The sequence below is a fragment of the Aegilops tauschii genome, chromosome 3 (genome assembly GCF_002575655.3).
Source record: "Aegilops tauschii subsp. strangulata cultivar AL8/78 chromosome 3, Aet v6.0, whole genome shotgun sequence".
Lineage (NCBI taxonomy): Eukaryota > Viridiplantae > Streptophyta > Magnoliopsida > Poales > Poaceae > Aegilops > Aegilops tauschii.
Window position 1 is genome coordinate 23,721,349 of NC_053037.3, and position 27,931 is coordinate 23,749,279.

Genomic DNA, 27,931 nt, shown 5'->3' on the forward strand with positions numbered 1-27,931 from the left:
CTTTGGCACAATTTTCCTTTCCATCATACTCACGGAAGATATTAAAATGATGAAGCGTATGAGACAAACTCAATTCCATTTTTTTGTAGTTTTCTTATAAACTAAACTAGTGATAAAACAAGAAACTAAAAGATTTGATTGCAAGATCTAAAGATATACCTTCAAGCACTCACCTCCCCGGCAACGGCGCCAGAAAAGAGCTTAGTTGACGGGGTGTGAGTGCCGCTTACCTAGCCTCCCCGGCAACGGCGCCAGAAAAGAGCTTGATGTCTACTACGTAACCTTCTTCTTGTAGACGATGTTGGGCCTCCAAGTGCAGACGTTTGTACGATAGTAGCAAATTTCCCTCAAGTGGATGACCTAAGGTTTATCAATCCGTGGGAGGCGTAGGATGAAGATGGTCTCTCTCAAGCAACCCTGCAACCAAATAACAAAGAGTCTCTTGTGTCCCCAACACATCCAATACAATGGTAAATTGTATAGGTGCACTAGCGGCGAAGAGATGGTGATACAAGTGCAATATGGATGATAGATATATGTTTTTGTAATCTGAAAATATAAAAACAGCAAGGTAACTAATGATAAAAGTGAGCACAAACGGTATTGCAATGCGTTGAAACAAGGCCTAGGGTTCATACTTCCACTAGTGCAAGTTCTCTCAACAATAATAACATAATTGGATCACATAACTATCCCTCAACATGCAACGAAGAGTCACTCCAAAGCCACTAATAGCGGAGAACAAACGAAGAGATTATGGTAGGGTACAAAACCACCTCAAAGTTATTCTTTCGGATCGATCTATTCAAGAGTTCGTACTAGAATAACACCTTAAGACACATATCAACCAAAACCCTAATGTCACCTAGATACTCCAATGTCACCTCAAGTATCCGTGGGCATGATTATACGATATGCATCACACAATCTCATATTCATCTATTCAACCAACACAAAGTACTTCAAAGAGTGCCCCAAAGTTTCTACCGGAGAGTCAAGACGAAAACGTGTGCCAACCCCTATGCATAGGTTCATGGGCGGAACCCACAAGTTGATCACCAAAACATACATCAAGTGGATCAATAGAATACCCCATTGTCACCACGGGTATCCCACGCAAGACATACATCAAGTGTTCTCAAATCCTTAAAGACTCAATCCGATAAGATAACTTCAAAGGGAAAACTCAATCCATTACAAGAGACTAGATGGGAGAAACATCATAAGATCCAACTATAATAGCAAAGCTCGCGATACATCCAGATCATACCACCTCAAGAACACGAGAGAGAGAGAGATCAAACACATAGCTACTGGTACATACCCTCAGCCCCGAGGGTGAACTACTCCCTCCTTGTCATGGAGATCGTCGGGATGATGAAGATGGCCACCGGTGAGGGATCCCCCCTCCGGCAGGGTGCTGGAATATGGTCCCAATTGGTTTTTGGTGGCTACATAGGCTTGCGGCAGCGGAACTCCCAATCTATTCTGTTCCCCGATGGTTTTAGGCTATATGGATATATATAGGCGAAAGAAGTCGGTCAAGGAAGCCACGAGGGGCCCATGAGGGTGGAGGGCGCGCCCCCTGCCTCGTGCCTTCCTCGTTGCTTCCCTTACGTATACTCCAAGTCTTCTGGATTGCTTCCGTTCCAAAAATAACTTTTCCGAAGGTTTCCTTCCGTTTGGACTCCGTTTGATATTCCTTTTCTGCGAAGCACTGAAACAAGGGAAAAAAACAGAAACTAGCACTGGGCTCTCGGTCAATAGGTTAGTCCCAAAAATAATATAAAAGTGCATAGTAAAGCCCATTAAACATCCAAGATGGATAATATAATAGCATGAATACTTCATAAATTATAGATACGTTGGAGACGTATCACAGTCCTGCTCTAACAACGATGATGTGAATCCATCAATGGTACATGAAAACCTGCAGCGAGTCTGGGAAGGATGCTTTGTCGATGAGAATTAAAGATGACCACGACTTCATTGGACAAGATCTGTTAACTGTTGATTTTGACGAGTTTTTCCAGTTCTACAATCAAAAGGCCCTCGACAAATCACTCATGGCTTGCTACTTTCTGTAATTAAGTCTCTATATATAGCTCAGCTCTTTCATTGCATGTATATATAATTATCCTCACTATATTATGCAGATTGAAGATCGTCGAATGCAAAAAAGAATAAATCTATGACATTGGGTTCATTAACCCAAATGTCATACATGAATGGACGGTTAAAAAAAATGTCTCAGAAACCGAGGACAACTTGCTACAATCGTTGCTCAAAAATCAAAGCAAAGATAAAATACTCTTTCCTTACAACTTCAAGTGAGTGTTACTGTCTTGTGCATATTCGGTTTCCCTTATTACTCGAGGTTATAGTAATGTAACTGATGAGTTATGCATGCGTGCGCAGCTTCCACTTTATTCTCCGATTAAGCTTGAGCAGGGAGTAGTAACCGTCTTAGACACGAGACGAAAAGATCCCGAGGACTATGCGGACATGACTCAAATGCTCCAGAAGTAAGTTCAATCGATCATTATCGCACCATATCGGCAACTTTGTTCATTTCCTGATATCAAGTAATTATTTTCTTTGTCTGGCAGGGTTTGGAAAGAGTTCACCACAATTTCTCCGGGACTGCCGACCGAGCTGCGATTTAAACATCCGAAAGTAAGTACTACTACCTAGTTCCGCGCATCTCCCATTGATTCTAGCTAGTTTCACCAATACCATTTAGCATGACTGCTTATCAGTTTGATTGACCTCTATTTCTCGTAAAGTGCTTGTGGCAGGAACGCGGGAATGATTTCTGTGGATACTACGTTTGCGAGTTCATCTACAATGCGACGACCTCTAATAAGCGGGGCTACTCTGAAAAATAATATGAAGTGCGTAAGCAAAAATATTCACAATTTTATTTTATTACCATCATTTGTGTTGAGTTCCATTCATGCACATGTATTGACCGTCTTCTTCAATTTAGATCTGGCAGATGCGGGATGAACACCTACCACAAGATCGCATACGAGCAATTCAAGAGGAATTGGCGGGATTCTTTCTTGACCACGTCATCAATCCAGCCGGAGAATACCATGTGGAACTTGACTTCGGATGTTAGGGATTGTAAGAGATCTTATATTGTATGTATGTAGCTAGTAGCGTCGGATAGATATACGAAAACTTGTTGTTCGACCAATCTCTCGGAGAAGGAGAGGTTGATCAGTTCTCTCTGTATATGTTCATGACGATCTTGTGTACTTAATGGTTTCCTTCATTTTCTTACTAGCTAGCGTGTCGAGTCCTCTCTATACGTATAGTACGTAGCGTCGACCAAGCACGGAGATAAAAGAGGTCACTTCTCTCTAGCTATTAGCTAGATAACACAATATATGAAACCCCCAAATTAACCCTCCAAAACCCCCAACCCCCCTCCCCTTTAAAAAAAACAAAAAACCCAGCACTTGAGCTGCTGACGCGTGGATGCTTTTTGGTCCCGGTTGGTGTTACCAACCGGGACTAAAGGTCCTCCTGCCTAGGCTCGTCGCAGCGGCCACGTGGAGCCCCACCTGTCCCGGTTCGTAAGCGAACCGGGACTAAAGGTGTTGGGCTTTAGTCCCGGTTCCAGAACCGGGACAAATGGGCCTCTGGAACCGGGACAAATGGGCCTTTTTCTACTAGTGGTGGTGGATTGAAGGAGATATGTGCATCTCCCTACGCGTGTGGAAGGATAAGATGAGGAGCGATGGTGGACCCCGCATGCACACGTTGCTCGCATGAAGGGGAACAGAGTGGGGGAGCTGTGGGCGAATGAAGCGACTGGTGCATTTCCTAGCCGGTCGACAGGCAGGAATCGTTTTTCGTTTGCAAATGATGTTTTCTGCTTGTTTGATCGTGAAACAATACTCCATTCTTGAGCCTCCATCGCCCGAAAGGAAAAAAAATAATGTTTGATCTGGTCCCGAGCTGATATGCTCCCTGATGAACAGTAAAATCGAAAGAAATAGTAAAAGAATTCAAGAAATACTGATACTTTGATAAAATGTTTTCTGTGCTTGCAAAAAATTATCATGAAGTGACATTAATGGAAATCGTGAAAACCGATGCTCCAAAAATGTTATTTTTATAAAACCATCTCCGAGTGTTGATTTTGATTATTTTGCCATGTATGGCTTCTACGAATGTCATTTCATGTTAAAATTTTACAAGGACTCAAAACATTTATCAAAGTTTGCCAAAAAAAATCAGAATTTGTTGATTTGTTTTCATTTTTTTCAATTTTACTATTCATCAGCTCGGGAGCGGAAAGGACTTTCGGTTTGAAGGAATCATTTGCAATGTTGTCATCAATGTAGATTTTAAAGCTCACGCTCTTGAGGAAACTGAGAATTTGAATTTCCAATTCCTGAGAAAACAAACTTTAAAACGAGTGGCATTATCTCCAGAACAGAACTGGAGAACGAGCTGGCTACTCCGCTGCGTCCCTACTCTCCCCGCCGTTGACCAATCCGGCGACGTCCGCCACTCACCATGGCGCTTTCTAACCTTCGAGTTCAGGCCGGGCTAGCTTTTGAAGATAAGAGCTGTAATAGCTTTGGCACTTAATTCGGTTAATTATTTGGATGATCAGAATTCTCGGGAATTCTTTCTTGTGGCGCCAGGAACTTAGCGAGCCGGTCTTCCAATTTGGCATTGAACCGGTCTTATGCCATCTCCAAACGAGACCGTAAAGCTCCGGTATATGTTTGATTAGGCATTTGTGTTAACTTTTGCAATACAATGTGATCCTGCATCGGTGCATGAAGTGGTTCAAATGTTCATTTTTCGGCAAAGTGCAGACAAACACGGTAAAGCTACACCGGAGTCTGGACATTCATTTGACCAAACAAAAGCCTCCGCATTGCCATTCTCTCTTCTCATGCATGCCCCCCTCTCATCCCAACCGGACACCACACTACAAATAGGCCACCACATGCATTGTCTTCACCTACTTTTTCTCCTTTCATCGGATACTTTGTGATTAGTACTCCCTCCATTCCAAAATGTAGTGCTTCCTCTATCTCCGTGCTTCAACTTTGACCGTAAATTTAACTACCAAGACCGATTGCGGCGGGAGCAAAAATTATATCAGTGAATTCGTATTCGAAAGAAGTTTTTAATTATGTAATTTTTTCACCCGCCGCAGTCGGTCTCGTTCGTGTAATTGGATAGCTCACTTCGACATCACATCCGTGGACGACGTTCGGACATAAAAACAGATATATATACCGGAGACTTTTGTGGGTCGGCACTGGAGATGCCCTTAGGATCCACCACATCCGAATTCAGCGTGCCTGAGGCCCATTTTTCTCATACCATTTTTGGATTTTTTTTTTTGGGTTTCCTGCAATCGGGAAAGGTCGACGAGAGACGACAAAAGGAGACGTACTACATATGATGGGCCCGGATGCTTTACTCCACGGGAGTGCATGCAATGGACTCGGCTGGGATCTAGGTGAGCTCTCTGGCCTGTCCACTCGGCCACTTGCCCACCACCTTGCTTGCTGCTCCGCTATCAGCGGGCCGGGCAAGGACAAGACTCCTAGACGCCGCCGGCAATTCCAGTCTCCAACCCATGGAAAAATCAACGGCGGTTTTGTCCATCAATGTTTTCTGAAAATCCCATACATACTCCCTCCATAAACTAATATAAGAGTGTTTAGATTACTAATTTAGTGATCTAAACGCTCTTATATTAGTTTACAGAGGAAGTACATTTTTTCGAACAAAATTGGATGTGCTCATTATCTACTATTCGGACATCTGGAAAAGAACTTCGCCATGCAAGCACTCTTCAGCACCTCACGACCTCTTATAACACTCTGCATTCACATGAGCCACACGGTTTTTGTTCAGATAAAGATAGAGAAAAATGTACGATGGTGCTTTTTCATAGGTTATTTTAACATATCAAACTTGATTAATAAAGGGTATGCACGGAGACATAAGGTCGTCTGGTCATGCATATACAACCAAAGAATTTAGTAGACTATTGGGTGCTCACAATCCTCGGCACATCTCTTTGAGTCTCTCTTTCTAAGAACCTTCTTCCCTCTCACTCACCTTATAATTAGTTAATCGAGTTAGTTGACCTATCTCCACTTCGTTAAGTCGTCAAATCCAATACTAGTATTGGCCACAAGAAAATAAAGCTTCCCTTACTTTTTTAGAAATTAAATATGCTTCCTTTTGTTTTGGTAACATTTGCATAATACTTCACAATTTTTTGGCTCCATGAGTAGAATCTTTTGCAACTTAGTCCATCACTTGCTTGTGAAATTGCCAACACTAGTTGCCTATAAAAAACTGACAATAATCAAACTCAAGAAAAAGGGTGACGTTACATGCATACCTATTCCTCGATGACGACACAGGCCTAGACTTTCTTCATACACGTGCACATCAAATGAGATAGCATATGTGTGGAAAAGAACGTTTGTATCGTTGCAAAGACTGTTTTAGCATCTAATTATATTGTGTAGACAAATCATATGTGTGGAAAAGGAACAACTATCAAATAAAACAATTAGTAAAGCTGCTAGTTTTGTTTACGCATGTATGGCACCCGTTTAATAAGTACCAAACAGACGGCTTGTGCACACCAACCTGTGGTTGGATGGTTAGGAGGACAGTGGTATCCGCATCTGACCAGAATTCAAGTCCTAGACTTGATATTGGTGCTCGCATTTTCTTGGATTTATTTTAGGCTATTCAGCGATGTTCGTTCAGTGGAAGTAGACGTTCCCGTTGACTACGAGACACCTATGGTGACTTCGTCAATCTCAAGATGCTATGCCAGCACAGTCTCTCGAAGGTGCTCATAAGGCTAGGGTGTGAATGCGTGCATCCATAGGAATGAGTGCGTGCATTCATAGGGATGAGTGTATGTGAGTGACTTTGATTGTACCCTGTTAAAAAAAGACGATGTGTGATGACTCCGAATTAATGCTATCCCATTACAGAAAAAGTATCCCTCAGTTAACAAGAGTTTTGGCTTTTACAATAATTCATTTAGTTTTGTGATTAATTACAACTCCAACCAAGATTCACACTCCCTTTGAAACCACCAATATTTTTCATAGTTGGATTAGGCTCAGTTAATCCTTATGCACTGGTATATACATAATCCCTAGCCAACCGAGAGGATCATGTCCAACATTGGAAAATACAAATTAACAAGGGTTGAATGGGTTGACCAGATAACCAAATTTATGTTCTTATCTTAATTGTCCAAACCTAAATGTACACGTGAAAAGCTGACTCACACTAATGAAATATTCTACAAACTAGATTTAATTCTAGTTTTCGGTCACATGCCATAGTGTTTGTAGTCAGATTATGGATACTGCCACGAGGCAGATCATTTTTGAATGGCCTGGGATTTTCTTTTTCTTTGTAAGCTGTTCTTTTCAGCATTGATGCTTTTCTTTTGCTTGGCGGCACGATAAACTCAAGCAAGTAAAATTGTATTTATTTATTTATTTATTTAGTAACTTCAAAATTTGTAAACGCTAGAACTATAACCATGTTACAAGAACTAAATTAGCCTGTTGAGGACATGGTTTGATTTAAGAAAAATCAAAAGTGTTCGATTCGTCGATGGTATATAGTATGAACTATGAAGGTGTGAATAAAGCATGTCCTTTCTAGATCACGAAGATCAACGAAAGGTCCTAGTAAGAAAGTACAAAGTACATGACAAACAAGAAGAAAGAAAATATGAGAAAACTAATATGTGTTTCTAAAACAGACGATGTTTAGATTTTCCACATTCTCGAATGAGCGACTTAATTTGACCAAAAATATGTGTACGAATATGCACATAAATAATTAGAAAAGACTGGGAAACTATTATTTTGGATAGGTAGACATTTTCTTTTAGGTTGCACAAAAGTATTATTGTGAGAAATCAATGATACAATTATAGCTAAGAAATTCAAATATAGTTTTTTAGGTTTTTGTTGTCAATTGTAAAGAAACTTGACTACACATTATTTTGGGAATAGAGCTAGTGTATTCATTATGCATGATAATTTTTAACACAGTACGTACCAAAAGTATATTGTTCATGCATATCTTCTTGACAATGTGACATTTTTTTACACTTGGCCATTTTTACTCATTCATGCGGGTTATGGATAGCCACCATATTGTACTACATGCATCAAGAACATTTTACCATAAACCAATACATGAACATCCAAGTTGCTAAATAAAGTAATATCTAGCTCCCATGCTTTTGCTACACGGCAGAAAATCACATGTAATATGGAGCTTTGTGAGGGTGCAAAAAATAAAATCTCCACCAATCACGTCAAATTAACCAAAAACTGGATATGCCCGGAAATATTACTCCACTTCCACACATATCGTGTACACAGGTAGATGCATCCCCACAATATCTATATATACACCAACACATGTGTACACACCCCACAACAACCACCTTCATCTTGGTCCAGCCCTAGCTAGAACAGCTAAGAAACACACAACTCCAAGAACACACGCCAAGAAACCAAAGAAAAGCAAGCAGCCATGGGGGTGGAAATCCTGAGCTCCACGGTGGAGCACTACTCCCAGTACTCTTCCAGCGCGTCCACGGCCACGACGGAGTCAGGCGCCGCCGGAAGATCGCCGATGGCTCTGAGCCTGCCAGTCGCCATCGCCGACGAGTCCGTGACCTCGCGGTCGACATCGGCGCAGTTGGCGTTGTCGCGGTTCAAGGGCGTGGTGCCGCAGCCCAACGGGCGGTGGGGCTCCCAGATCTACGAGCGCCACGCTCGCGTCTGGCTCGGCACGTTCGCGGACCAGGACTTGGCGGCGCGCGCCTACGATGTAGCCGCGCTCAGGTACCGCGGCCGCGATGCCGCCACCAACTTCCCGTGCGCGGCCGCGGAGCCGGAGCTCGCCTTCCTGGCAGCGCACTCAAAGGCCGAGATCGTCGACATGCTCCGGAAGCACACCTACGCCGACGAGCTCCGCCAGGGTCTGCGACGCGGCCGCGGCATGGGGACGCGCGCGCAGCCGACGCCATCGTGGGCGCGGGAGCCCCTCTTCGAGAAGGCCGTGACCCCAAGCGATGTCGGCAAGCTCAATCGCCTCGTGGTGCCGAAGCAACACGCCGAGAAGCACTTCCCTCTGAAGCGCACCCCGGAGACGACGACCACCACCGGCAACGGCGTGCTGCTCAACTTTGAGGACGGTGAGGGGAAGGTGTGGAGGTTCCGGTACTCGTATTGGAACAGCAGCCAGAGCTACGTGCTCACAAAGGGCTGGAGTCGCTTCGTCCGGGAGAAGGGCCTCGCTGCCGGCGACTCCATCGTGTTCTCGTGCTCGGCGTACGGCCAGGAGAAGCAGTTCTTCATCAACTGCAAGAAGAACACGACCGTGAACGGTGGCAAATCGGCGTCGCCGCTGCCGGTAGTGGAGACTGCCAAAGGAGAACAAGTCCGCGTCGTTAGGCTGTTCGGTGTTGACATCGCCGGAGTAAAGAGGGGGCGAGCGGCGACGGCGGAGCATGGCCCGCCGGAGTTGTTCAAGAGGCAATGCGTGGCACACGGTCAGCACTCTCCTGCCCTAGGTGCCTTCGTCTTATAGCATCTGCACATACAGCTCTATATATTTATACTTTTCCTCCCTTTTCTTATTGTTGTTAAATGACATATACTCCTATATGTTGATCCTGTTCGTGGATTAGATAAAATTCTCTGGAGAACTCAATTTCAAGTCGGATTGCAAATTGAGTTGTAGTAATATGTAATTATGTGTGTGTGCATAACTAGGAATTCTAGCTAGAGAGGTCATAGTAACCCGACGATGTTTGTTGCACATCTATGTATGTACTATCATTTTGGCACATTAAAAAGTTCCATTCTGCCTTCTCATCAAGAGATGTGTTTGTGTATGTTTCAATGAAAATTTGTTCACTGCTTAATATATTGGCAATATTGATTTTGCTACACCAATTGATATCCGCTCAGCCACTATATGAGCAAGCAGTTAAAAATGTTTACTAAACCAGTATTTTGCAACATGCATGCAGGAAAAAAAATTGGGCGCTGAATTGCTTGCTGGCCCTGGATTGTTACAATCGATTTCATTAATTCAGTCGTATGCATAGATTAGTCATTGTCATATTCAATTGCACCCATTTTTGGCATTTATTGCTTTATGCTGCTTGAGTTTATCATAAATTCGAGAAGTCATCTTGTTGTTGGGGAACGTAGTAATTTCAAAAAAATTCTACGCACACACAAGACCATGGTGATGCATAGCAACGAGAGGGGAGAGTATTGTCCACGTACCCTCGTAGACCGAAAGCGGAAGCGTTAGCACAACGCGGTTGATGTAGTCGTACGTCTTCACGATCCGACCGATCAAGTACCGAACGCACGGCACCTCCGAGTTCAGCACACGTTCAGCTCGATGACATCCCTCGAACTCCGATCCAGCCGAGCTTTAAGGGAGAGTTCCGTCAGCACGACGGCGTGATGACGATGATGATGTTCTACCGACGCAGGGCTTCGCCTAAGCACCGCTACGATATTATCGAGGTAGATTATGGTGGAGGAGGGCACCGCACACCGCTAAGAGATCAAGAGATCAATTGTTGTGTCTTTGGGATGCCCCCCTGCCCCCGTATATAAAGGAGCAAGGGGGGAGGCGGCCGGCCTAGGAGGAGGGCGCGCCAAGGGGGGAGTCCTACTCCCACCGGGAGTAGGACTCCTCCTTTCCTTGTTGGAGTAGGAGAAGGGAAGGGAGAAGGAGAAGGAAGGAAGGGGGCGCCCCCCCTCCCTAGTCCAATTCGGACTAGTCCATGGGGAGGGGTGCGGCCACCCTTTGGGGCCTTTCTCTCCTTTCCCGTATGGCCCATTAAGGCCCAATACGAATTCCCGTAACTCTCCGGTACTCCGAAAAATACCCGAATCACTCGGAACCTTTCCGATGTCCGAATATAGTCGTCCAATATATCGATCTTTACGTCTCGACCATTTCGAGACTCCTCGTCATGTCCCTGATCTCATCCGGGACTCCGAACTCCTTCGGTACATCAAAACACATAAACTCATAATATAACTGTCATCTAACTTTAAGCGTGCGGACCCTACGGGTTCGAGAACTATGTAGACATGACCGAGACACGTCTCCGGTCAATAACCAATAGCGGAAGCTGGATGCTCATATTGGCTCCCACATATTCTACGAAAATCTTTATCGGTCAAACTGCATAACAGCATACGTTGTTCCCTTTGTCATCGGTATGTTACTCACTACTACAAAAACAACTATAGCCAATATGGACACTAATGACGCACTATGCATGTGGTGCGCCATTACTAAATAGTAATGACGCACCATGTGTTGGTGCGCCATTAGTGTGCAAATACTAATGACGCACCACTCCCACGGTGCGCCATTAGTAAATATGTTTCAATTTTTTTCTTCAAATTTTTATTTTATTTTATTTTTTAAACTACTAATGGCGCACCGTGGGTGTGGTGCGCCATTACTAGTTGAACTAGTAAAGGCGCACCACTCTCACGGTGCGCCATTAGTAGTTTGGCCCAAACATTCCCGCGAATGCACCCCCCGGACCGCCTTTTTAGTTTTTTAAAAAATAAAAGAAAATGATAGAAATGTAAAAAAGATAAAAAAAATAAGATTCCCATGTGATATGTGGTCTAGTTGTTAGCAAAATTTACAAACATGAATTTTCGATTTTTTTGCAAAATCTCTCGAGAATTTGTAAAATGGGCATAACTTTTGCATACGAACTCGGATGAAAAAGTTTTTTATATGAAAAATCATCTACTCCAAAAGATACATCCAAATTTAACAGGGGGAACCTCATTAAACATTTTCAAAATCCTCAAAAACCTAACAGAAAAAAGGTACGGGGCTTTCAAGATCTAAAGGCAAAAAAATTCAAAAAATTTCAAACTTACTAGTGACGCACCGTTTGCTAGGTGCGCCACTAGTAACAGAAAAAAAATATTGGTTTCGAATTTTTTTTTGGTATTTTTTTTAAAATGATAGGTAATATGACAGGGAAGTTTGAAATATTTTTCAAAATTTCATCATACTCATGAATATGAACAAAGTCGTAGACATCAACAAGGTTTAATAGGATTGATATGATAGATATATCAACAAGTGGCTGCTAAGTGAGGTGGTGCTGGGGTTGGATAGAACTGCGAAGTTAAGCGTGCTCAGGCTGGAGTAGTGTGAGGATGGGTGACCTTCTAGGAAGTTTGACCACTTAGTGCGATTTGACTTAAGATTAAGCATATTCACCCGAGATTAAGCCATACTGACCCGAGATTAAGAAAAAAACAAAAAAAAATTGAAAAAAATATTTCTGAAAAAATATTTGAATTTTTTTTGTTACTAATGGCGCACTTCTATGTGGTGTGCCATTACTAAGTCAGATAGTAATGGCGCACCGTGGGCTATACTAATGGCGCCTTGTGCACCATTAGTATCTGGTATACTAATGGCGCACCAGGGGTGCGCCATTAGTACGTCGCGTCTTCCTTCGATTCCTTATGCGGGATATCCAATCAATTAGAATTCAGGTTAAAGAGGGTCTTTATCCTCGTCGTATTCTTTATATGGAAATCCGGGGCCAGGGGATCATTCCCTTGACTCGTACTGATGATCAATTTTTTACTCCACGAGAAATTGAACAAAAAGCTGCCGAATTGGCCTATTTCTTGCGCGTACCAATTGAAGTATTTTGAGGTATCTTTTTTGAACTGAGTTGAATGAAGAAAAGAAGAATTGGAAGAAGAAAAGTTTTCTCAACACGGGGAGGAAGTCCCTTCTAAATTGGATTTGTTATTGTAAGGGGATTTTTAAGTATTTATCTAAAGGAAGGAACAAACGAGGATAAGAGAAATTTGCTTTTAATTTTTCTTTATCCAAGTGAGATATATCGCATACTATTCTTCTTTTTTCATCCGAAAGGGCTTTTTTTAATTCTATTTCACTATTTCATTCCATCTAGATCTAAGAAAGAACCCAATGCACTGAAATTCCACTACTAACTAATATACAAAAAAGAAGAATAGATACAGGGTATCAAACCTATGTAGTTTTTTCTTCAAAGAAATAGAAATATCATGAAATAGAAATATCATCATATAGAGTCAGGGAATGGAATAGAGTCAGCGAATGAAGCATATTCATTAACAACTCCATTTACGGATCAAAAATGAAAAAAAGAAAGCATTGCCTTCTTTACTATATCTTGTATTTATCGTACTTTTGCCTTGGGGGGTCTCTTCCTCATTTAACAAATGTCTGGAACTTTGGATTAAGAATTGGTGGAATACCAGGCAATCCGAAACTCTCTTAACTGATATTCAAGAGAAAAGGATTCTAGAAAGATTCATATAATTAGAAGAACTTTCTCTCTTGGACGAGATGATAAAAGGGAAACTAAAGACACATGTACAAAAACCTCCTACAGGCCAATACACAAGGAAATAATACAATGGGTCAAAATAAATAATGAGGATCATCTCCATACCATTTTGCATTTCGCGACAAATATAATCTGTGTGGCTATTCTAAGTGGTTCTTTTTTTCTGGGTAAAGAGGATCTTGTCATTTTGAATTCTTGGGTTCAGGAATTCTTCTATAATTTAAATGACTCAATAAAAGCTTTTTTTATTCTTTTAGTTACTGATTTTTTTGTTGGATTTCACTCCACCCGTGGTTGGGAACTAGTAATTCGTTGGGTCTACAACGATTTTGGATGGGCTCCTAACGAGCTTATTTTCACTATTTTTGTTTGTACTTTTCCAGTAATTCTAGATACATGTTTGAAATTTTGGGTCTTTTTTTGTTTAAATCGTCTATCTCCTTCGCTTGTAGTCATTTATCATTCAATTAGTGAAGCATAAATTCATTTGATCTCCCGATATTAATATTAATCAAATTAGCAAGCATCTTTTTTAGAAAGAAAGCCCTGTTCCATTTTAGCAAAATTATTTCTATTTATACCTACTTTAAGGTATTCATCATTGCAGTACAACTGTTGCAGTAGAATGACAACAGATTCGTGTATAGGGAACTAGATTAGCTTAGCTACCTATCTAATTTATTGTAGAAATTCTGGGATCTGCGATTGGACATGGAAAATAGAAATACTTTTTCTTGGGTAAAGGAACAGATAACTCGATCGATTTCTGTATCGATCATGATATACGTAATAACTCAAACATCTATTTCAAATGCATATCCCATTTTTGCGCAGCAGGGTTATGAAAACCCACGAGAAGCAACTGAACGAATTGTATGTGCCAATTGCCATTTAGCTAGCAAGCCCGTCGATATTGAAGTTCCCCAAGCTGTGCTTCCCGATACTGTATTTGAAGCAGTTCTTCGAATTCCTTATGATATGCAATTGAAACAAGTTCTTGCTAATGGAAAAAAGGGAGGGTTGAATGTAGGTGCTGTTCTTATTTTCCCCGAGGGATTCGAATTAGCGCCGCCCGATCATATTTCCCCTGAGTTAAAAGAAAAGATAGGAAATCTTGCTTTTCAGAGTTATCGTCCCGATAAAAAAAACATTCTTGTGATAGGCCCTGTTCCCGGTAAGAAATATAGTGAAATTGTCTTTCCCATTCTTTCCCCTGATCCTGCTACGAAGAAAGATGCTCATTTCTTAAAATATCCCATATATGTAGGGGGAAACCGAGGAAGAGGACAGATCTATCCTGATGGTAGCAAGAGTAACAATACAGTCTATAATGCTACGTCAACAGGTATAGTAAGAAAAATACTACGTAAAGAAAGGGGGGGGGGTTATGAAATATCCATAGTTGATGCATCAGATGGACGCCAAGTGATTGATATTATACCTCCCGGACCAGAACTTCTTGTTTCAGAGGGGGAATCCATCAAGCTTGATCAACCATTAACAAGCAATCCTAATGTGGGAGGTTTTGGTCAGGGGGACGCAGAAATCGTGCTTCAGGATCCATTACGTGTCCAAGGCCTTTTGTTCTTCTTCGCATCCATTATTTTGGCACAAGTTTTTTTGGTTCTCAAAAAGAAACAGTTTGAAAAGGTTCAATTGTACGAAATGAATTTCTAGGTCCCGGGATTTCTTACCATCAAGTTGGTAAAAAGCCTCGATTTATTGGCAATTGCTAGAATTATCTATGATCTATTTTGGAAATCCTTTTTTTGTTTAGACTGCTTTTTGTTTATGAGATGTCTGGAATTCCTTATTTATATCCCATGCAAAAGAAGATAATCCAAGGCAAAGGCGAGAACAATAAAATTAAAATTTATTCCTTTTCGGAGGGATTGCAGGTCTTCTTAATCGTCTATTCGGCACAAGAAAAAGCCTTTTTCTTGTGTCGATTCTTCTTGTATCAAAATAAGAATCCTTTTTATTCCTAATTCGTCAAAGATTACTATTTCTTCTTTATTCGGGTCTGTCTCTTGGACCTCTCTTTATTTTGCTTAGGTTTAGCCGAGGTAGTGGACAAACAGAGGGGAAGAAAATATGGCGGGGGAAAAATTTCTTGTGATTGTGAGCAAATTGCTTGGCTTGTTTAATTAAGTTCAACTTCAAATTTACAGAAATTTTGCAAAAAAAAGTAAACTCTTCCATTGAAGGTTTTTTTATTTTTAGGCTAGTTGAATAGTTTTGATTAAGGTTTTATTAGTTTATTACTCGAAACTAAGTCAAGGATTTTCAGGATACTTCCTTCGTGGAATAAGATATTGGATCCTCGAGTGATCTCTTTTTCTTGTTGCTTCATAAGAGTGAATCGAATAGATTCAATTCGCGTTATAAGAGTAAAAATTCCACGGGTCCTTTCCGCTCTAATCAGATAAAGGGGGGTAAGGACCCGCTAAGCTCCTACTTTTTCATGTTTACAATCTGGTCCCTCCGATTACTATAGAGATGAACCCAATCCAGAATATGAACCATAAAAGAAAACACCTACTAAACCAATCACAGCAGTACTAGCTACAGTACCTATCAGCCAAAGAGGAATTCTTCCAGTAGTATCGGCCATTTCCCCTACTTTCCTCCACATTTTATCAATTGGTCATGCTAGAGACAAAAACAGTCATGGGTAGTTATAAGGATGGTATCCTTCCAAATGGGATAAGAGAATTCTTATTAGTCTCTTTCTTTCTCTCAATTGAAGAAGTAATTGGAAAATAAAACAGCAAGTACAAAAATGAGTAATAAACCCCAGTATAGACTGGTACGATTCAATTCAACATTTTGTTCATTCGGGTTTGATTGTGTCATAGTTCTATAGTTGGAATTTGTTTTATCGTTGGATGAACTGCATTGCTGATATTTATCCCAAGAAAAAAACAGTAGGTACAGCTAGTCCGTGAATAGCCAGCCATCGCACTGTAAAAATAGGATAGGTTCGATCTATGGTCATTGAGGGCCTCCTAAAAGGATCTACTAAATTCATCGAGTTGTTCTAAAGAATCAAAACGGTCGGTTATTAACGGAATTCCTTGTCGGCTTTCCGTGAAATACTCGTTTGGCCTAGGACTTCCAAACACGTCATAAGCTAAACCCGTACTGACAAATAACCAACCCGCAATGAATAGGGAAGGTATAGTAATGCTATGAATAACCCAGTATCGAATACTGGCAATAATATCAGCAAAAGAACATTCTCCCGTGCTTCCAGACATGCTGAACTCCCAAAAATTTTGTACATTCAAAAAAGGAATTGATTCTGTAAAAGATGGGATCGACCAGTAAATAGAAAATTACTGATATTTCATCCTTGTGAGATTGTCAATTTTGTACCAAAGGTGTATTTTGAGTATACCGAATTAGTATAGCTATCCTTCCTATGGCACATCAATCTGGTTTTGCCTGGTTCCGAAACAGAATTACTTTTTTATTTTTTTGTCTATAGGTAAGCTATATGTTGTTCAAGGCATCAATAGAAAACCCCATTTTTGTAGGTTCTACTTACTTTTCATTGGCTTCGGAATAATAGAGTAATTCGGAATAGCAGCCAAAATCTTGGGAAAATCTATGTTAATGATCAATAGGTTTGGATAAATAATTTAGGAAGGATATTCTCATACTGACACAATACAAGGACAAGTATATGTGAAATCTATCCTTTCATATTCGTAATTCATCTATGTATTGTTTGTTGGATTAGGTCTAACTTTCTTGACCAAACTGCGAGCGCGGAACTTTACGAGATGAAATAGGGAAAGACAGAAGATAGAATAGAACTTAAAAGGATAATTGAAGTGACTCGTCTTCGAATCTACTTTGGTTGGAGTTCGAAAAAGGAATAAAAATAAAGTAAATTCAAGGAAGAGCTTTTTTTAACAGCCCCTTGGCAGGTCGTGGAATGCTTTTGTTCTCCTCTTATTCCATATGGAATACAATCAGTTAAAATAAGAAGGAATAGGGGAATATTCGATCGTTCACTCCAAAAAGAGGGTCCTATTGAAAAAGAAATTATCCAAAATAGAAAGAAGTTTTTTTTTTCAAATTCAATTGTTTATTTATCTCTTATTCAAAAATTTCCCTGAAAATTGAATGAAAAAATGAAATTCAATGGGGTTAGATGATCTAGTTCTTAATATTATTACTTTACTCAATTGACAAATTCCACAAAAAATCTCTTGATTCGAAATTAGGGACTCATGTATCATCTAATGAATCCACTTTCTTTTACACTTCTGTATCTTACTCTACCTTGTTTTTTAGTATTATCTAAAATAACTGATGAATTATGAATTTTCCATAACTTAGGTAAATGCTTTACCAACATATGTAGTGTAGTAAAAATAAATAAATGGAATTTAACTCTTTCATGCTTACTTTAACTAGTTATTTTGGTTTTCTACTGGCTGCTTTAACTATAACCCCAGCTCTATTTATTGGCTTGAACAAGATACGCCTTATTTGAATTGACTGAATAATTATAATTCAGAAAAGAAAAATCTTTCTTTGGGATTCCTGGCATTCTACGACTCTTTTCCAGACTAATTAGGAATTCTTTTCTTGGTCATTGAGGTTCGTGGATAATTTAGAGTACTATTTAGGGATAGATCGTACCTCTTTTTTTATCCCCTCGAACAAATCGAATGAAGTTTTTCTACTTGGAGTCGTCTTAGGCCTAATTCCTATTACTTTAGCGGGATTATTCGTGACTGCGTATTTGCAATACAGGCGTGGGGATCAGTTGGATCTTTGATTGAGTCATTTTTTTCGATTGACCTCCTCCAGACCAGAGAGGAGGTCAAATTGAAATTGGAGTTACAATTCAATTTTGTTAAGTTATTTTACTCTGCTTCGACATAAAATAGATGGAATCACGCTCTGTAGGATTTGAACCTACGACATCGGGTTTTGGAGACCCGCGTTCTACCGAACTGAACTAAGAGCGCTTTCATTCATTCAAAAAGAAAATCTTTTTCTATTCCTAATGTATCTCACGTACGTATAGTCTCCACAAATTCAAGTTATAACCACTTTACTTTAATTGATCTCGTCGCTACTGCCTATAAAGAAGAAAGAAGTAATAGGTAGGGATGACAGGATTTGAACCTGTGACATTTTGTACCCCAAACAAACGCGCTACCAAGCTGCGCTACATCCCTTTTCCAAATTAAATTGTTGTACAATGCCATTGTACACAATTCCTGTCTTCTTTTCCACATCATAATTTTCTTCTTCTTTCTTTCTCTATCTATATATAGAACCCTCGTGTCATTTCTTCTTTTTGGTCTCATATAATTAAGGAATTATATACATATAAAATCCAATATAATTTCGCCTATAAAAGAAGGATTACTTTTCCTTGCTAATATATAGGAAGAAGGGGTCATCTTTTTCTTTTTTAGGGATAGGAAAATTTCGTCGATATGGTTCATTTTATATATAGCATAACAATCTTGGGCAAGAGTTTATGATCATATATGTATTCCAACAAGGAAGGAAGATTTTCAATGCGGGATATAAAAACATATCTCTCTGTAGCACCCGTGCTAAGTAGTCTATGGTTTGGTGCTTTAGCAGGTTTATGGATAGAAATTAATCGTTTATTCCCAGATGCTTTGTCATTCCCTTTTTTTAATTCTAGTTATTGCTATGGGAGGGATAGATTTCTTCGTGATATGACAAAATTTGATCCTTTTCAATCTTTTTTTAGTATCGGAAGGAAAAAGAAAGAAAAGATGGATTGGGTTGAACCTCAGAGTCATTAAAAATTTGGTAAACCCCATTTTTGAAAATAGAAATTCAATTTAAAGGGGTACCCAAGCTAAATAAGGCCTCAGAAATCAGAGCATAGAAAAGGCGGGGCTGGCTAATTAAATGAAAGGATTTCGAACCAAAATCTTTGCTAATTCGACAAGGATTGTATTCTTTAATTATTTCTCTATTTTTTATTACTTAATTTAAGAATAAAAAAATTATTCTAATGAATTTTATTCTTCTTCTTCGGATTCAAAATAGAAGAATAAAAGAATAAGTAGAAGAATTAAGTTAAGTCAATCCAAAAAGAAAAGGAGGTTCATGGCCAAGGGAAAAGATGTTAGAATCAGAGTTATTTTGGAATGCATCAGTTGTGTTCGAAAAGGTGCCAATGAGGAATCGACGGGGATTTCTAGATATAGTACTCAAAAGAATCGCCACAATACACCCGGACAATTAGAATTCAAAAAATTTTGTCGTTATTGTCGCAAGCATACGACTCATCACGAAATAAAGAAATAGGAACATCGTGTGTTCGATCTTTCCAAACAACAGAAAGAGTAAGAACTTCATATTTAATATATAAAGAAAACATAGTATAGAATACAAAATACAAATCAACTCATCTGATTTCCGGTAGATATTATTTCATATGTATAGAGGGTATTCATATACTATAATATGAATCAAATAAGATATGGATCAAAGAAAAACTACTTCTTCTGGATCCTAAATTAATAAAATAAAGAATTGAATTTTCAAATTTTCAAATTTTAAATAAGGAATAAATCATGTATACATCTAAACAACCTTTTCTTAAATCTAAGCAACCCTTTAGTAAATCCAAGCAAACTTTTAATAAATCCAAGCAACCCTTTCGTAAATCCAAGCAAACTTTTCGTAAATTCAAGCAACCTTTTCGTAAATCTAAACAACCTTTTTGTAGGCGTCCCCGGATTGGCCCGGGAGATCGAATTGATTATAGAAACATGAGTTTAATTAATAGATTTATTAGTGAACAAGGAAAAATATTATCGAGACGAATAAATAGATTAACCTTGAAACAACAACGATTAATTACTCTTGCTATAAAACAGGCTCGTATTTTATCTTTCTTACCGTTTCGTAACTATGAGAACGAAAAGCAATTTCAAGCCCAGTCAATTTCAATAATTACAGGTTCTAGACCCAGAAAAAATAGACATATTCCTCAATTAACGCAAAAGTACAATTCCAATCGAAACTTAAGAAACAACAACCAAAATTTAAGAGACAACAACCGGAACTTAAGTTCCGATTGTTGATGTTTTATTCGAATTCGAAAGGGCCAGACCTATATATATTATAAAGAAAGTAATCTAGCTCGTTGATTCCTACCACTTAATCTTAATTTATTGTATCTTCCCGGAGTTCCCTCTCCGGGAATTCAACTTTTATTATTCCAGTATATTACTTTATTTATACCTTTAATTGATGATCTTTATTTTATTGGAAATCGTGTAAAGATTATTTGGATTTGATACAGCTACTTGTGCAAGCATTTTACGATTAAGAATCAATTTCTTCTTGTACATGTTGTGTATTAATTTACTATAACTATCGAATACTTTATATACCCGCGTTGCTGCGTTTATCCGAGTGATCCACAAACGACGAAAATCCCTCTTTTGCCTACCTCTATCTCGATGAGAGGAAACAAAAGCTCTTTTTACCTGTTGGGTAATCATTCGATTAAGTCTTAAATGAGCCCCTCTAAAGTTTGAGGCAAATGAACGCATTTTTGTTCGTCGTCTCCGGGCTATATATCCTCGCGGAACTCTGGTCATTGAATCAAATTAACCTTAATGAATAACTAATGATTTCTCTTCTTTTGGCCACCCTTTTTCTCATTAATAACAAAACTAATTATTCCGATATATAAAATATTAATTCCAATGGCTTTTGCTATAGTAACCTTCCCAACCACGATTTTTTATTCCACTCCGTTCAGTTATTTCTATACGAAATAACAAATTCATTCTAATAATACTAAAAAAATAGTGGGTTCCATCGTTTCTATGGTTCCCTTTTAAACGGTGAGGCCCTCTCTATACACCGGAGCCCTTTCTTTCATCAAAAGGTATTGCGAACTTGTATAGTCCACATTCTTTGGCTCTACCTATCCATTATAGAGTAAATAGCTCTTTTCACAATAAGAGTTATCCATACAGTGACGGTATTTAATTATGAAAGTTGGCTAAGTAGCTGACCCTGTTAGTCCGTTCTTTTAAGATAAAGGAGCATAAGCCTTTTTCTTTTTATTACTATTTCCTCCGCTTAATGGATAACCATTTGCTACCAATGGGAGAATTGCTTCTTATTTCCAATTTAGATAATTGGATTTGCACCAAAGGAAACCATAAATTCCATATACCATAGAAATCTAGGATAGAGAAGCTATATCCTATTCATTGGTACTAATCATGGATACTTCAATTTTTTTATATTTGTTTGAAGTCATGATCTGAACGAGTCGCACATACACCCTAGCACATGTTCCTCGACGCTGAGGGCATCCTTTAAGCGCGGCCGTTTTTCAAGCATTTCGTATTGGCTGTCTTGCGTTTCTAATAAGTTGTTTAACCGTCGGCATGTTGTATGTATATAGAAAAAAATGGATTGGTTTAGATCCATCTTAACCTGATGATTGCTCATCATGAAGTCTTTCTATTTTCTATTAAATCGAGGAAAACACGAATTTAGCTGTGAAATAACTTTACAAGAAGTCCGAACACTACCAATCCTTAAACATTTCTGGAAACCACACTGGATCAGTATCGCAGTGCTTGTCAATCATTTCATCCCCTACAATATCGACAAGTCCATAAGCTTTGGCTTCGTCTGCTGACATAAAAACATCCCTTTCCATGTCTTCGGATACAACCCAAAAAGGCTTGCCTGTTCTTACTGCATAAACCCTTGTGATCATTTCGCGAACTTTGTGTAACTCTTCTACTTCTAGTAAAAATTTTGGTGTCCTTGCCCGATAATAAGCACTAGCAGGTTGGTGAAGCATAATCCTCGCGTGAGGGAATGCTATACGCTTGGTGGGTTCTCCTCCAAGCAGAATGAAGGACGCCATGGAGGCGGCTATTCCGAGGCATATTGTATATATATCTGGTGTCACCGTTTGCATCGTATCAAAAATAGCCATTCCTGAGATTGGCCACCCGCCTGGGGAGTTTATAAACAAAAAAATATCACTAATTCCATCTTCTATACTCAGATATACCATGAGACCTGCAATATGATTCGTGATCTCGCAACGAATCTCTTGACCTAAAAAAAGTGTCCTTTCTCGATACATAACATTGTATAAGTCAACCCAAGTCGCTTCTTCATCTCCAGGAATCCGGTAAGGTACTTTTGGAACACCAATGGGCATATTAGATTAATATTATTAAATTTAAGTAAGAAAACCACACTTTAATATGGAAACGTAAGAATGGAACAGAAAGAAAGAACCGCAGTTTATTGTCTTAATTTTTATTCTTATTCTATATGAATACTATAGATTCTATTAATACGTAGATTGAAAGGTTATACATATAAGGAATGTAAGACAGATTGAATAAAGGAAAAGGAATGGGTGATTCGAATGCTAAACAAAGAGGGGTAGCGATCTATTCTTCGTTTTTTCCAAATTGGCCAAGTTACCCATTGCATATTGGCACTTATCGAGTATAGAATAGATTTGCTTCTCTTTCTTCTTATGAACAGAATTGGCTTCTTATTTTTAATGGAATGAAATAAATATTCGCGCTTTCTGACACAGAATCCCCTAGAAGTGTTAGGTACATAGGATATGGATAGTCTTTTTCAATGCGATAAAATAAAGCGACATCGCCGTCTATTTTTCTTTGCTAAAGGGGTATTTCCATGGGTTTGCCTTGGTATCGTGTTCATACTGTCGTATTGAATGATCCGGGTCGATTGCTTGCGGTGCATATAATGCACACAGCTCTAGTTTCTGGTTGGGCTGGCTCAATGGCTTTATACGAATTAGCAGTTTTTGATCCCTCTGATCCTGTTATGGATCCAATGTGGAGACAAGGTATGTTCGTAATTCCCTTCATGACTCGTTTAGGAATAACGGATTCGTGGGTGGTTGGAGTATTTCAGGAGGAACTGTAACAAATCCGGGTATTTGGAGTTATGAAGGTGTGGCAGGTACGCATATTGTGTTTTCTGGCTTGTGTTTCTTGGCAGCGATCTGGCATTGGGTATATTGGGACCTAGAAATATTCTCTGATGAGCGGACGGGAAAACCCTCTTTGGATTTGCCCAAGATCTTTGGAATTCATTTATTTCTTGCAGGGGTGACTTGCTTTGGCTTTGGGGCATTTCATGTAACGGGTTTGTATGGTCCAGGGATATGGGTATCCGATCCTTATGGACTAACTGGAAAAGTACAAGCTGTACATCCAGCGTGGGGTGCAGAAGGTTTTGATCCTTTTGTTCCAGGGGGAATAGCTTCTCATCATATTGCTGCGGGTACATTGGGTATATTAGTGGGCTTATTCCATCTTAGTGTCCGTCCGCCTCAACGTCTATATAAAGGATTACGTATGGGCAATATTGAAAATGTACTTTCCAGTAGTATCGCTGCTGTTTTTTTTTTGCAGATTTCGTAGTTGCTGGAACTATGTGGTATGGGTCAGCAACGACCCCAATCGAATTATTTGGGCCTACTCGTTATCAGTGGGACCAGGGATACTTTCAGCAAGAAATATATCGAAGAGTTAGCAATGGTTTAGCCGAAAATCTTAGTTTATCAGAAGCTTGGTCTAAAATTCCCGAAAAATTAGCCTTTTATGATTATATTGGTAATAATCCGGCAAAAGGGGGATTATTCAGAGCAGGCTCAATGGACAATGGGGATGGAATAGCTGTTGGATGGTTAGGACATCCCGTCTTTAGAGATAAAGAAGGATGTGAGCTTTTTGTACGCCGTATGCCTACTTTTTTTGAAACATTTCCGGTTGTTTTGGTAGATGAGGAGGGAATTGTTAGAGCAGACATTCCTTTTAGAAGAGCAGAATCCAAATATAGTGTTGAACAAGTAGGTGTAACGGTGGAGTTCTATGGTGGCGAACTTAATGGAGTAAGTTATTCTAATCCTGCTACTGTAAAAAAATATGCGAGGCGTTCTCAATTAGGGGAAATTTTTGAATTAGACCGGGCGACTTTGAAATCTGATGGTGTTTTTCGCAGCAGTCCAAGGGGTTGGTTCACTTTTGGTCATGCTACCTTTGCTTTGCTCTTCTTTTTCAGACACATTTGGCATGGCGCTAGAACATTGTTCCGAGATGTTTTTGCTGGTATTGATCCAGATTTGGATGCTCAAGTGGAATTTGGAACATTCCAAAAAGTGGGAGATCCAACTACAAGGAAACAGGCAGTCTGATACACATTGTTATAGTATCTTTCACCTCTCTTTTTTGATTTGACATGGGAAACATCTCCCATCCTTTCTTTGACTCTTTTTCTTTCTTTATATGGGAAATTCTCCCAAATGACAAATGAATAGGTGTGGAAGTTATAATTGTAAATAAACCAGGATCGAATCTATGGAAGCATTGGTTTATACGTTCCTTTTAGTTTCGACTTTAGGGATAATTTTTTTCGCTATCTTCTTCCGAGAACCACCTAAGGTTCCACCAACTCCAACTAAAAGAATAAAATAATTTCATTTAAGTAAGAAGTCCCCCTATCTGGGAGACTTCTTACTTAAATTAGTCTCCGTGTTCTTCGAATGGATCTCTTAATTGTTGAGAGGGTTGCCCAAACGTGGTAGAGCACCAGGGGTGCGCCATTAGTATCAATTACTAGTGGCGCACCAGTAGTGCGCCATTAGTAGGCAAAACTGGTGCGCCACTAGTAGGCCTTTTTCTAGTAGTGACTTGTCCGAGATTCGATCGTCGGTATCTCAATACCTAGTTCAATTTCGTTACCGGCAAGTCTCTTTACTCGTTCCGTAATACATCATCCCGCAACTAGCTCATTAGTTGCAATGCTTGCAAGGCTTATAGTGATGTGCATTACCGAGTGGGCCCAGAGATACCTCTCCGACAATCGGAGTGACAAATCCTAATCTCGAAATACGCCAACCCAACAAGTACCTTCGGAGACACCTGTAGAGCACCTTTATAATCACCCAGTTACGTTGTGACGTTTGGTAGCACACAAAGTGTTCCTCCGGTAAACGAGAGTTGCATAATCTCATAGTCATAGAAACATGTATAAGTCATGAAGAAAGCAACAGCAACATACTAAACGACCGTGTAAGCTAACGGAATGGGTCAAGTCAATCACATCATTCTCCTAATGATATGATCCCGTTAATCAAATGACAACTCATGTCTATGGCTAGGAAACATAACCATCTTTGATCAACGAGCTAGTCAAGTAGAGGCATACTAGTGACACTCTGTTTGTCTATGTATTCACACAAGTATTATGTTTCCAGTTAATACAATTCTAGCATGAATAATAACCATTTATCATGATATAAGGAAATAAATAATAACTTTATTATTGCCTCTAGGGCATATTTCCTTCACTTGTGTGGATCTCTATTGGCTATAATTGAAACTATGCATGGTTCACCGATTGTTTGCTTCAACTTCATCATTCTTAGACTTTGTATTTCATATACCCAAAAGGAGTGCATCTCTACTACTATAGTACATCAATTTTCGAACATGGACTACCCCTCCACCGAGATGTACAAGCAAAGTTGTTAGCCGTTGATTTGTTGGATCTCCACTGTCTATCAATACCAAACTGATGTTTCTTCTATTCGCGTTGTACGGGCGCGTGCCAAAACATTGCCAATCTGGATCTTTCTAGACATGCCAGACGCGCTGCTCGCCTACACCCTAGCGGTTTGCTGTAGTGCATAATTAAATATTCCATCAACGAGTATTTACATGTCAAAAGCCTCAAACGCGAACGTAGCAACAAGCCTTTACAACAGCGGCAACATGATAGTCAATTTTGAAAATCCAACTGTTTAATTATAAGACACCAGGTGAATAGCATGTACCTTCTACTAGTTAACTTATATGTACCTATCAATTGATGTTTATCATCTCCCCACAAAAAAACAATTGATGTTTATCATCATGAATACAATGATGAACATACTTCAATTCTTTTGCGATGTGTTCACGACCCTATTGTTTAAGACCTTGCTAGCTTCATTCATATTCTATCAATTTGTTGTTGAAATTTCCCCACAATTTTTTTTGTTTTTGAGATTATTATGTTACAACTGACTACTGCCCTTTTTCAAAATGATCAGGAGATTACTTATGAACATGCTATATTCCAAGGATCAGTTAGGCTTATGTTAGTCTCTATTTTTGTTTGTGAGCTTTGAGTAATCTAACAATCTAATCATAGGTTATTTTACCAGATTTGTTCTAGTTGTAGATGACATATATACCACTGCAGAAAAGTAGATTGATGACCACCTTAAAATGATCTATGGGAGATTTATTGAATTGGAAAAGATAGAAAATTATCTTGGTTTGCATGGATAGAAATAAGAAGTAATGTATTAGATCTGAATTGCTTGCTGGTCTTGGATACTGTTATAGTTGAGTTGATTAGTTCACTCACATAGCTAAATTCTCCATTTGTGTTCTCATGTTTCACAATAAGTAATACATAACCAGAATCCAAGAGGTATGTATATGCTTTAAAAGATGTTATGTGAACTAATGATTTTCTATAAATGATCTTCATACAAATAGCATTCTTTGTCAGAAACTAGAACAAAATTGGCACTATCCCTTTCTAGGATACAGAAGGATTTTCAAGGATGAACTATATATTTGCTACTCCATAAGCCAAGAGGACCTCTTATGCTCAACTCAGTAGCTGGGTGATCAGATTCTTGTAAATATTTAGCTTTAAGTACACCAATAATCATCCGCACTATATTCTGACTTTTTATTAATATTTGGAGTAGGTATTTCGCCTACAGTTTCACGTCAAAAAAGGGGGTAGTATCCGGACGCAGAGTATCTGCACCTGAGCTCAAATGAGCTCGGGTGAATAGTAAAATCAAAACAAAATCGAAAAAATTCAAAAAATTCCAAAACAAATTCAGGAGAAACATTGACAAAAGTTTTAAGTGCTTGCAAAAATTCGTCATGGAGTTACATTCCTAGAAGGCGTGGCAAAAACAAAATCGGTACTCTGAAAATGCTACTTTCAAAAGCATTTTGGAGCACTGAATTTGTTTTTTTGCCACGCCTTACACGAATGCGATTCCACGACGAATTTTTGCAAGCACTTAGAACTTTTGTCAATGTTTCTCCCCAAAAATATTTGGATTTTTTGAATTTATTTTGAATTTTTTATTTTATTGTTCACCGAGCTCATTTGTGCTCGGGAGGAGAAAGGCACTTTGAGTGTCATCTATCTATAATAGTTACTCCAATGTACTTATTTCTTAAGTCTCACTTAAATATCAAATGAAAGTGTTTCACATCAATATATGAAAGTTATGTTTTTGAATAAAAGTTGGCAGTATTTGCCTTAGTAATTAACATACCTTGTTGATTAAATGTATTTTTCTTATTTCCATAGATGCATGCACAGATTTCAATTTACACA

General features: G+C 39.2%; 1 protein-coding gene and 2 non-coding genes across 3 annotated transcripts; 1 reads left to right on the forward strand and 2 right to left on the reverse strand.

The window, feature by feature from the left end:
* Positions 1–8,481: 8,481 nt before the first annotated feature.
* LOC109786193 (AP2/ERF and B3 domain-containing protein Os01g0141000-like) lies at positions 8,482–9,966 on the forward strand. Its single transcript, XM_020345558.3, has one exon. The coding sequence runs from the start codon at positions 8,578–8,580 to the stop codon at positions 9,637–9,639; it is 1,062 nt and encodes a 353-aa protein (XP_020201147.2). The 5' UTR covers positions 8,482–8,577; the 3' UTR covers positions 9,640–9,966.
* An 8,416-nt stretch (positions 9,967–18,382) lies between these two features.
* TRNAW-CCA (transfer RNA tryptophan (anticodon CCA)) lies at positions 18,383–18,456 on the reverse strand. The gene has a single exon. It is a non-coding gene; the product is annotated as a tRNA-Trp (tRNA).
* Positions 18,457–18,595: 139 nt separating this feature from the next.
* TRNAP-GGG (transfer RNA proline (anticodon GGG)) lies at positions 18,596–18,669 on the reverse strand. Its single transcript has one exon. It is a non-coding gene; the product is annotated as a tRNA-Pro (tRNA).
* Positions 18,670–27,931: the final 9,262 nt, after the last annotated feature.

Bases quoted from the DNA above. Each gene is read 5' to 3' on its own strand.
- LOC109786193 (XM_020345558.3), top strand. From the start codon at position 8,578: ATGGGGGTGGAAATCCTGAGCTCCACGGTGGAGCACTACTCCCAGTAC.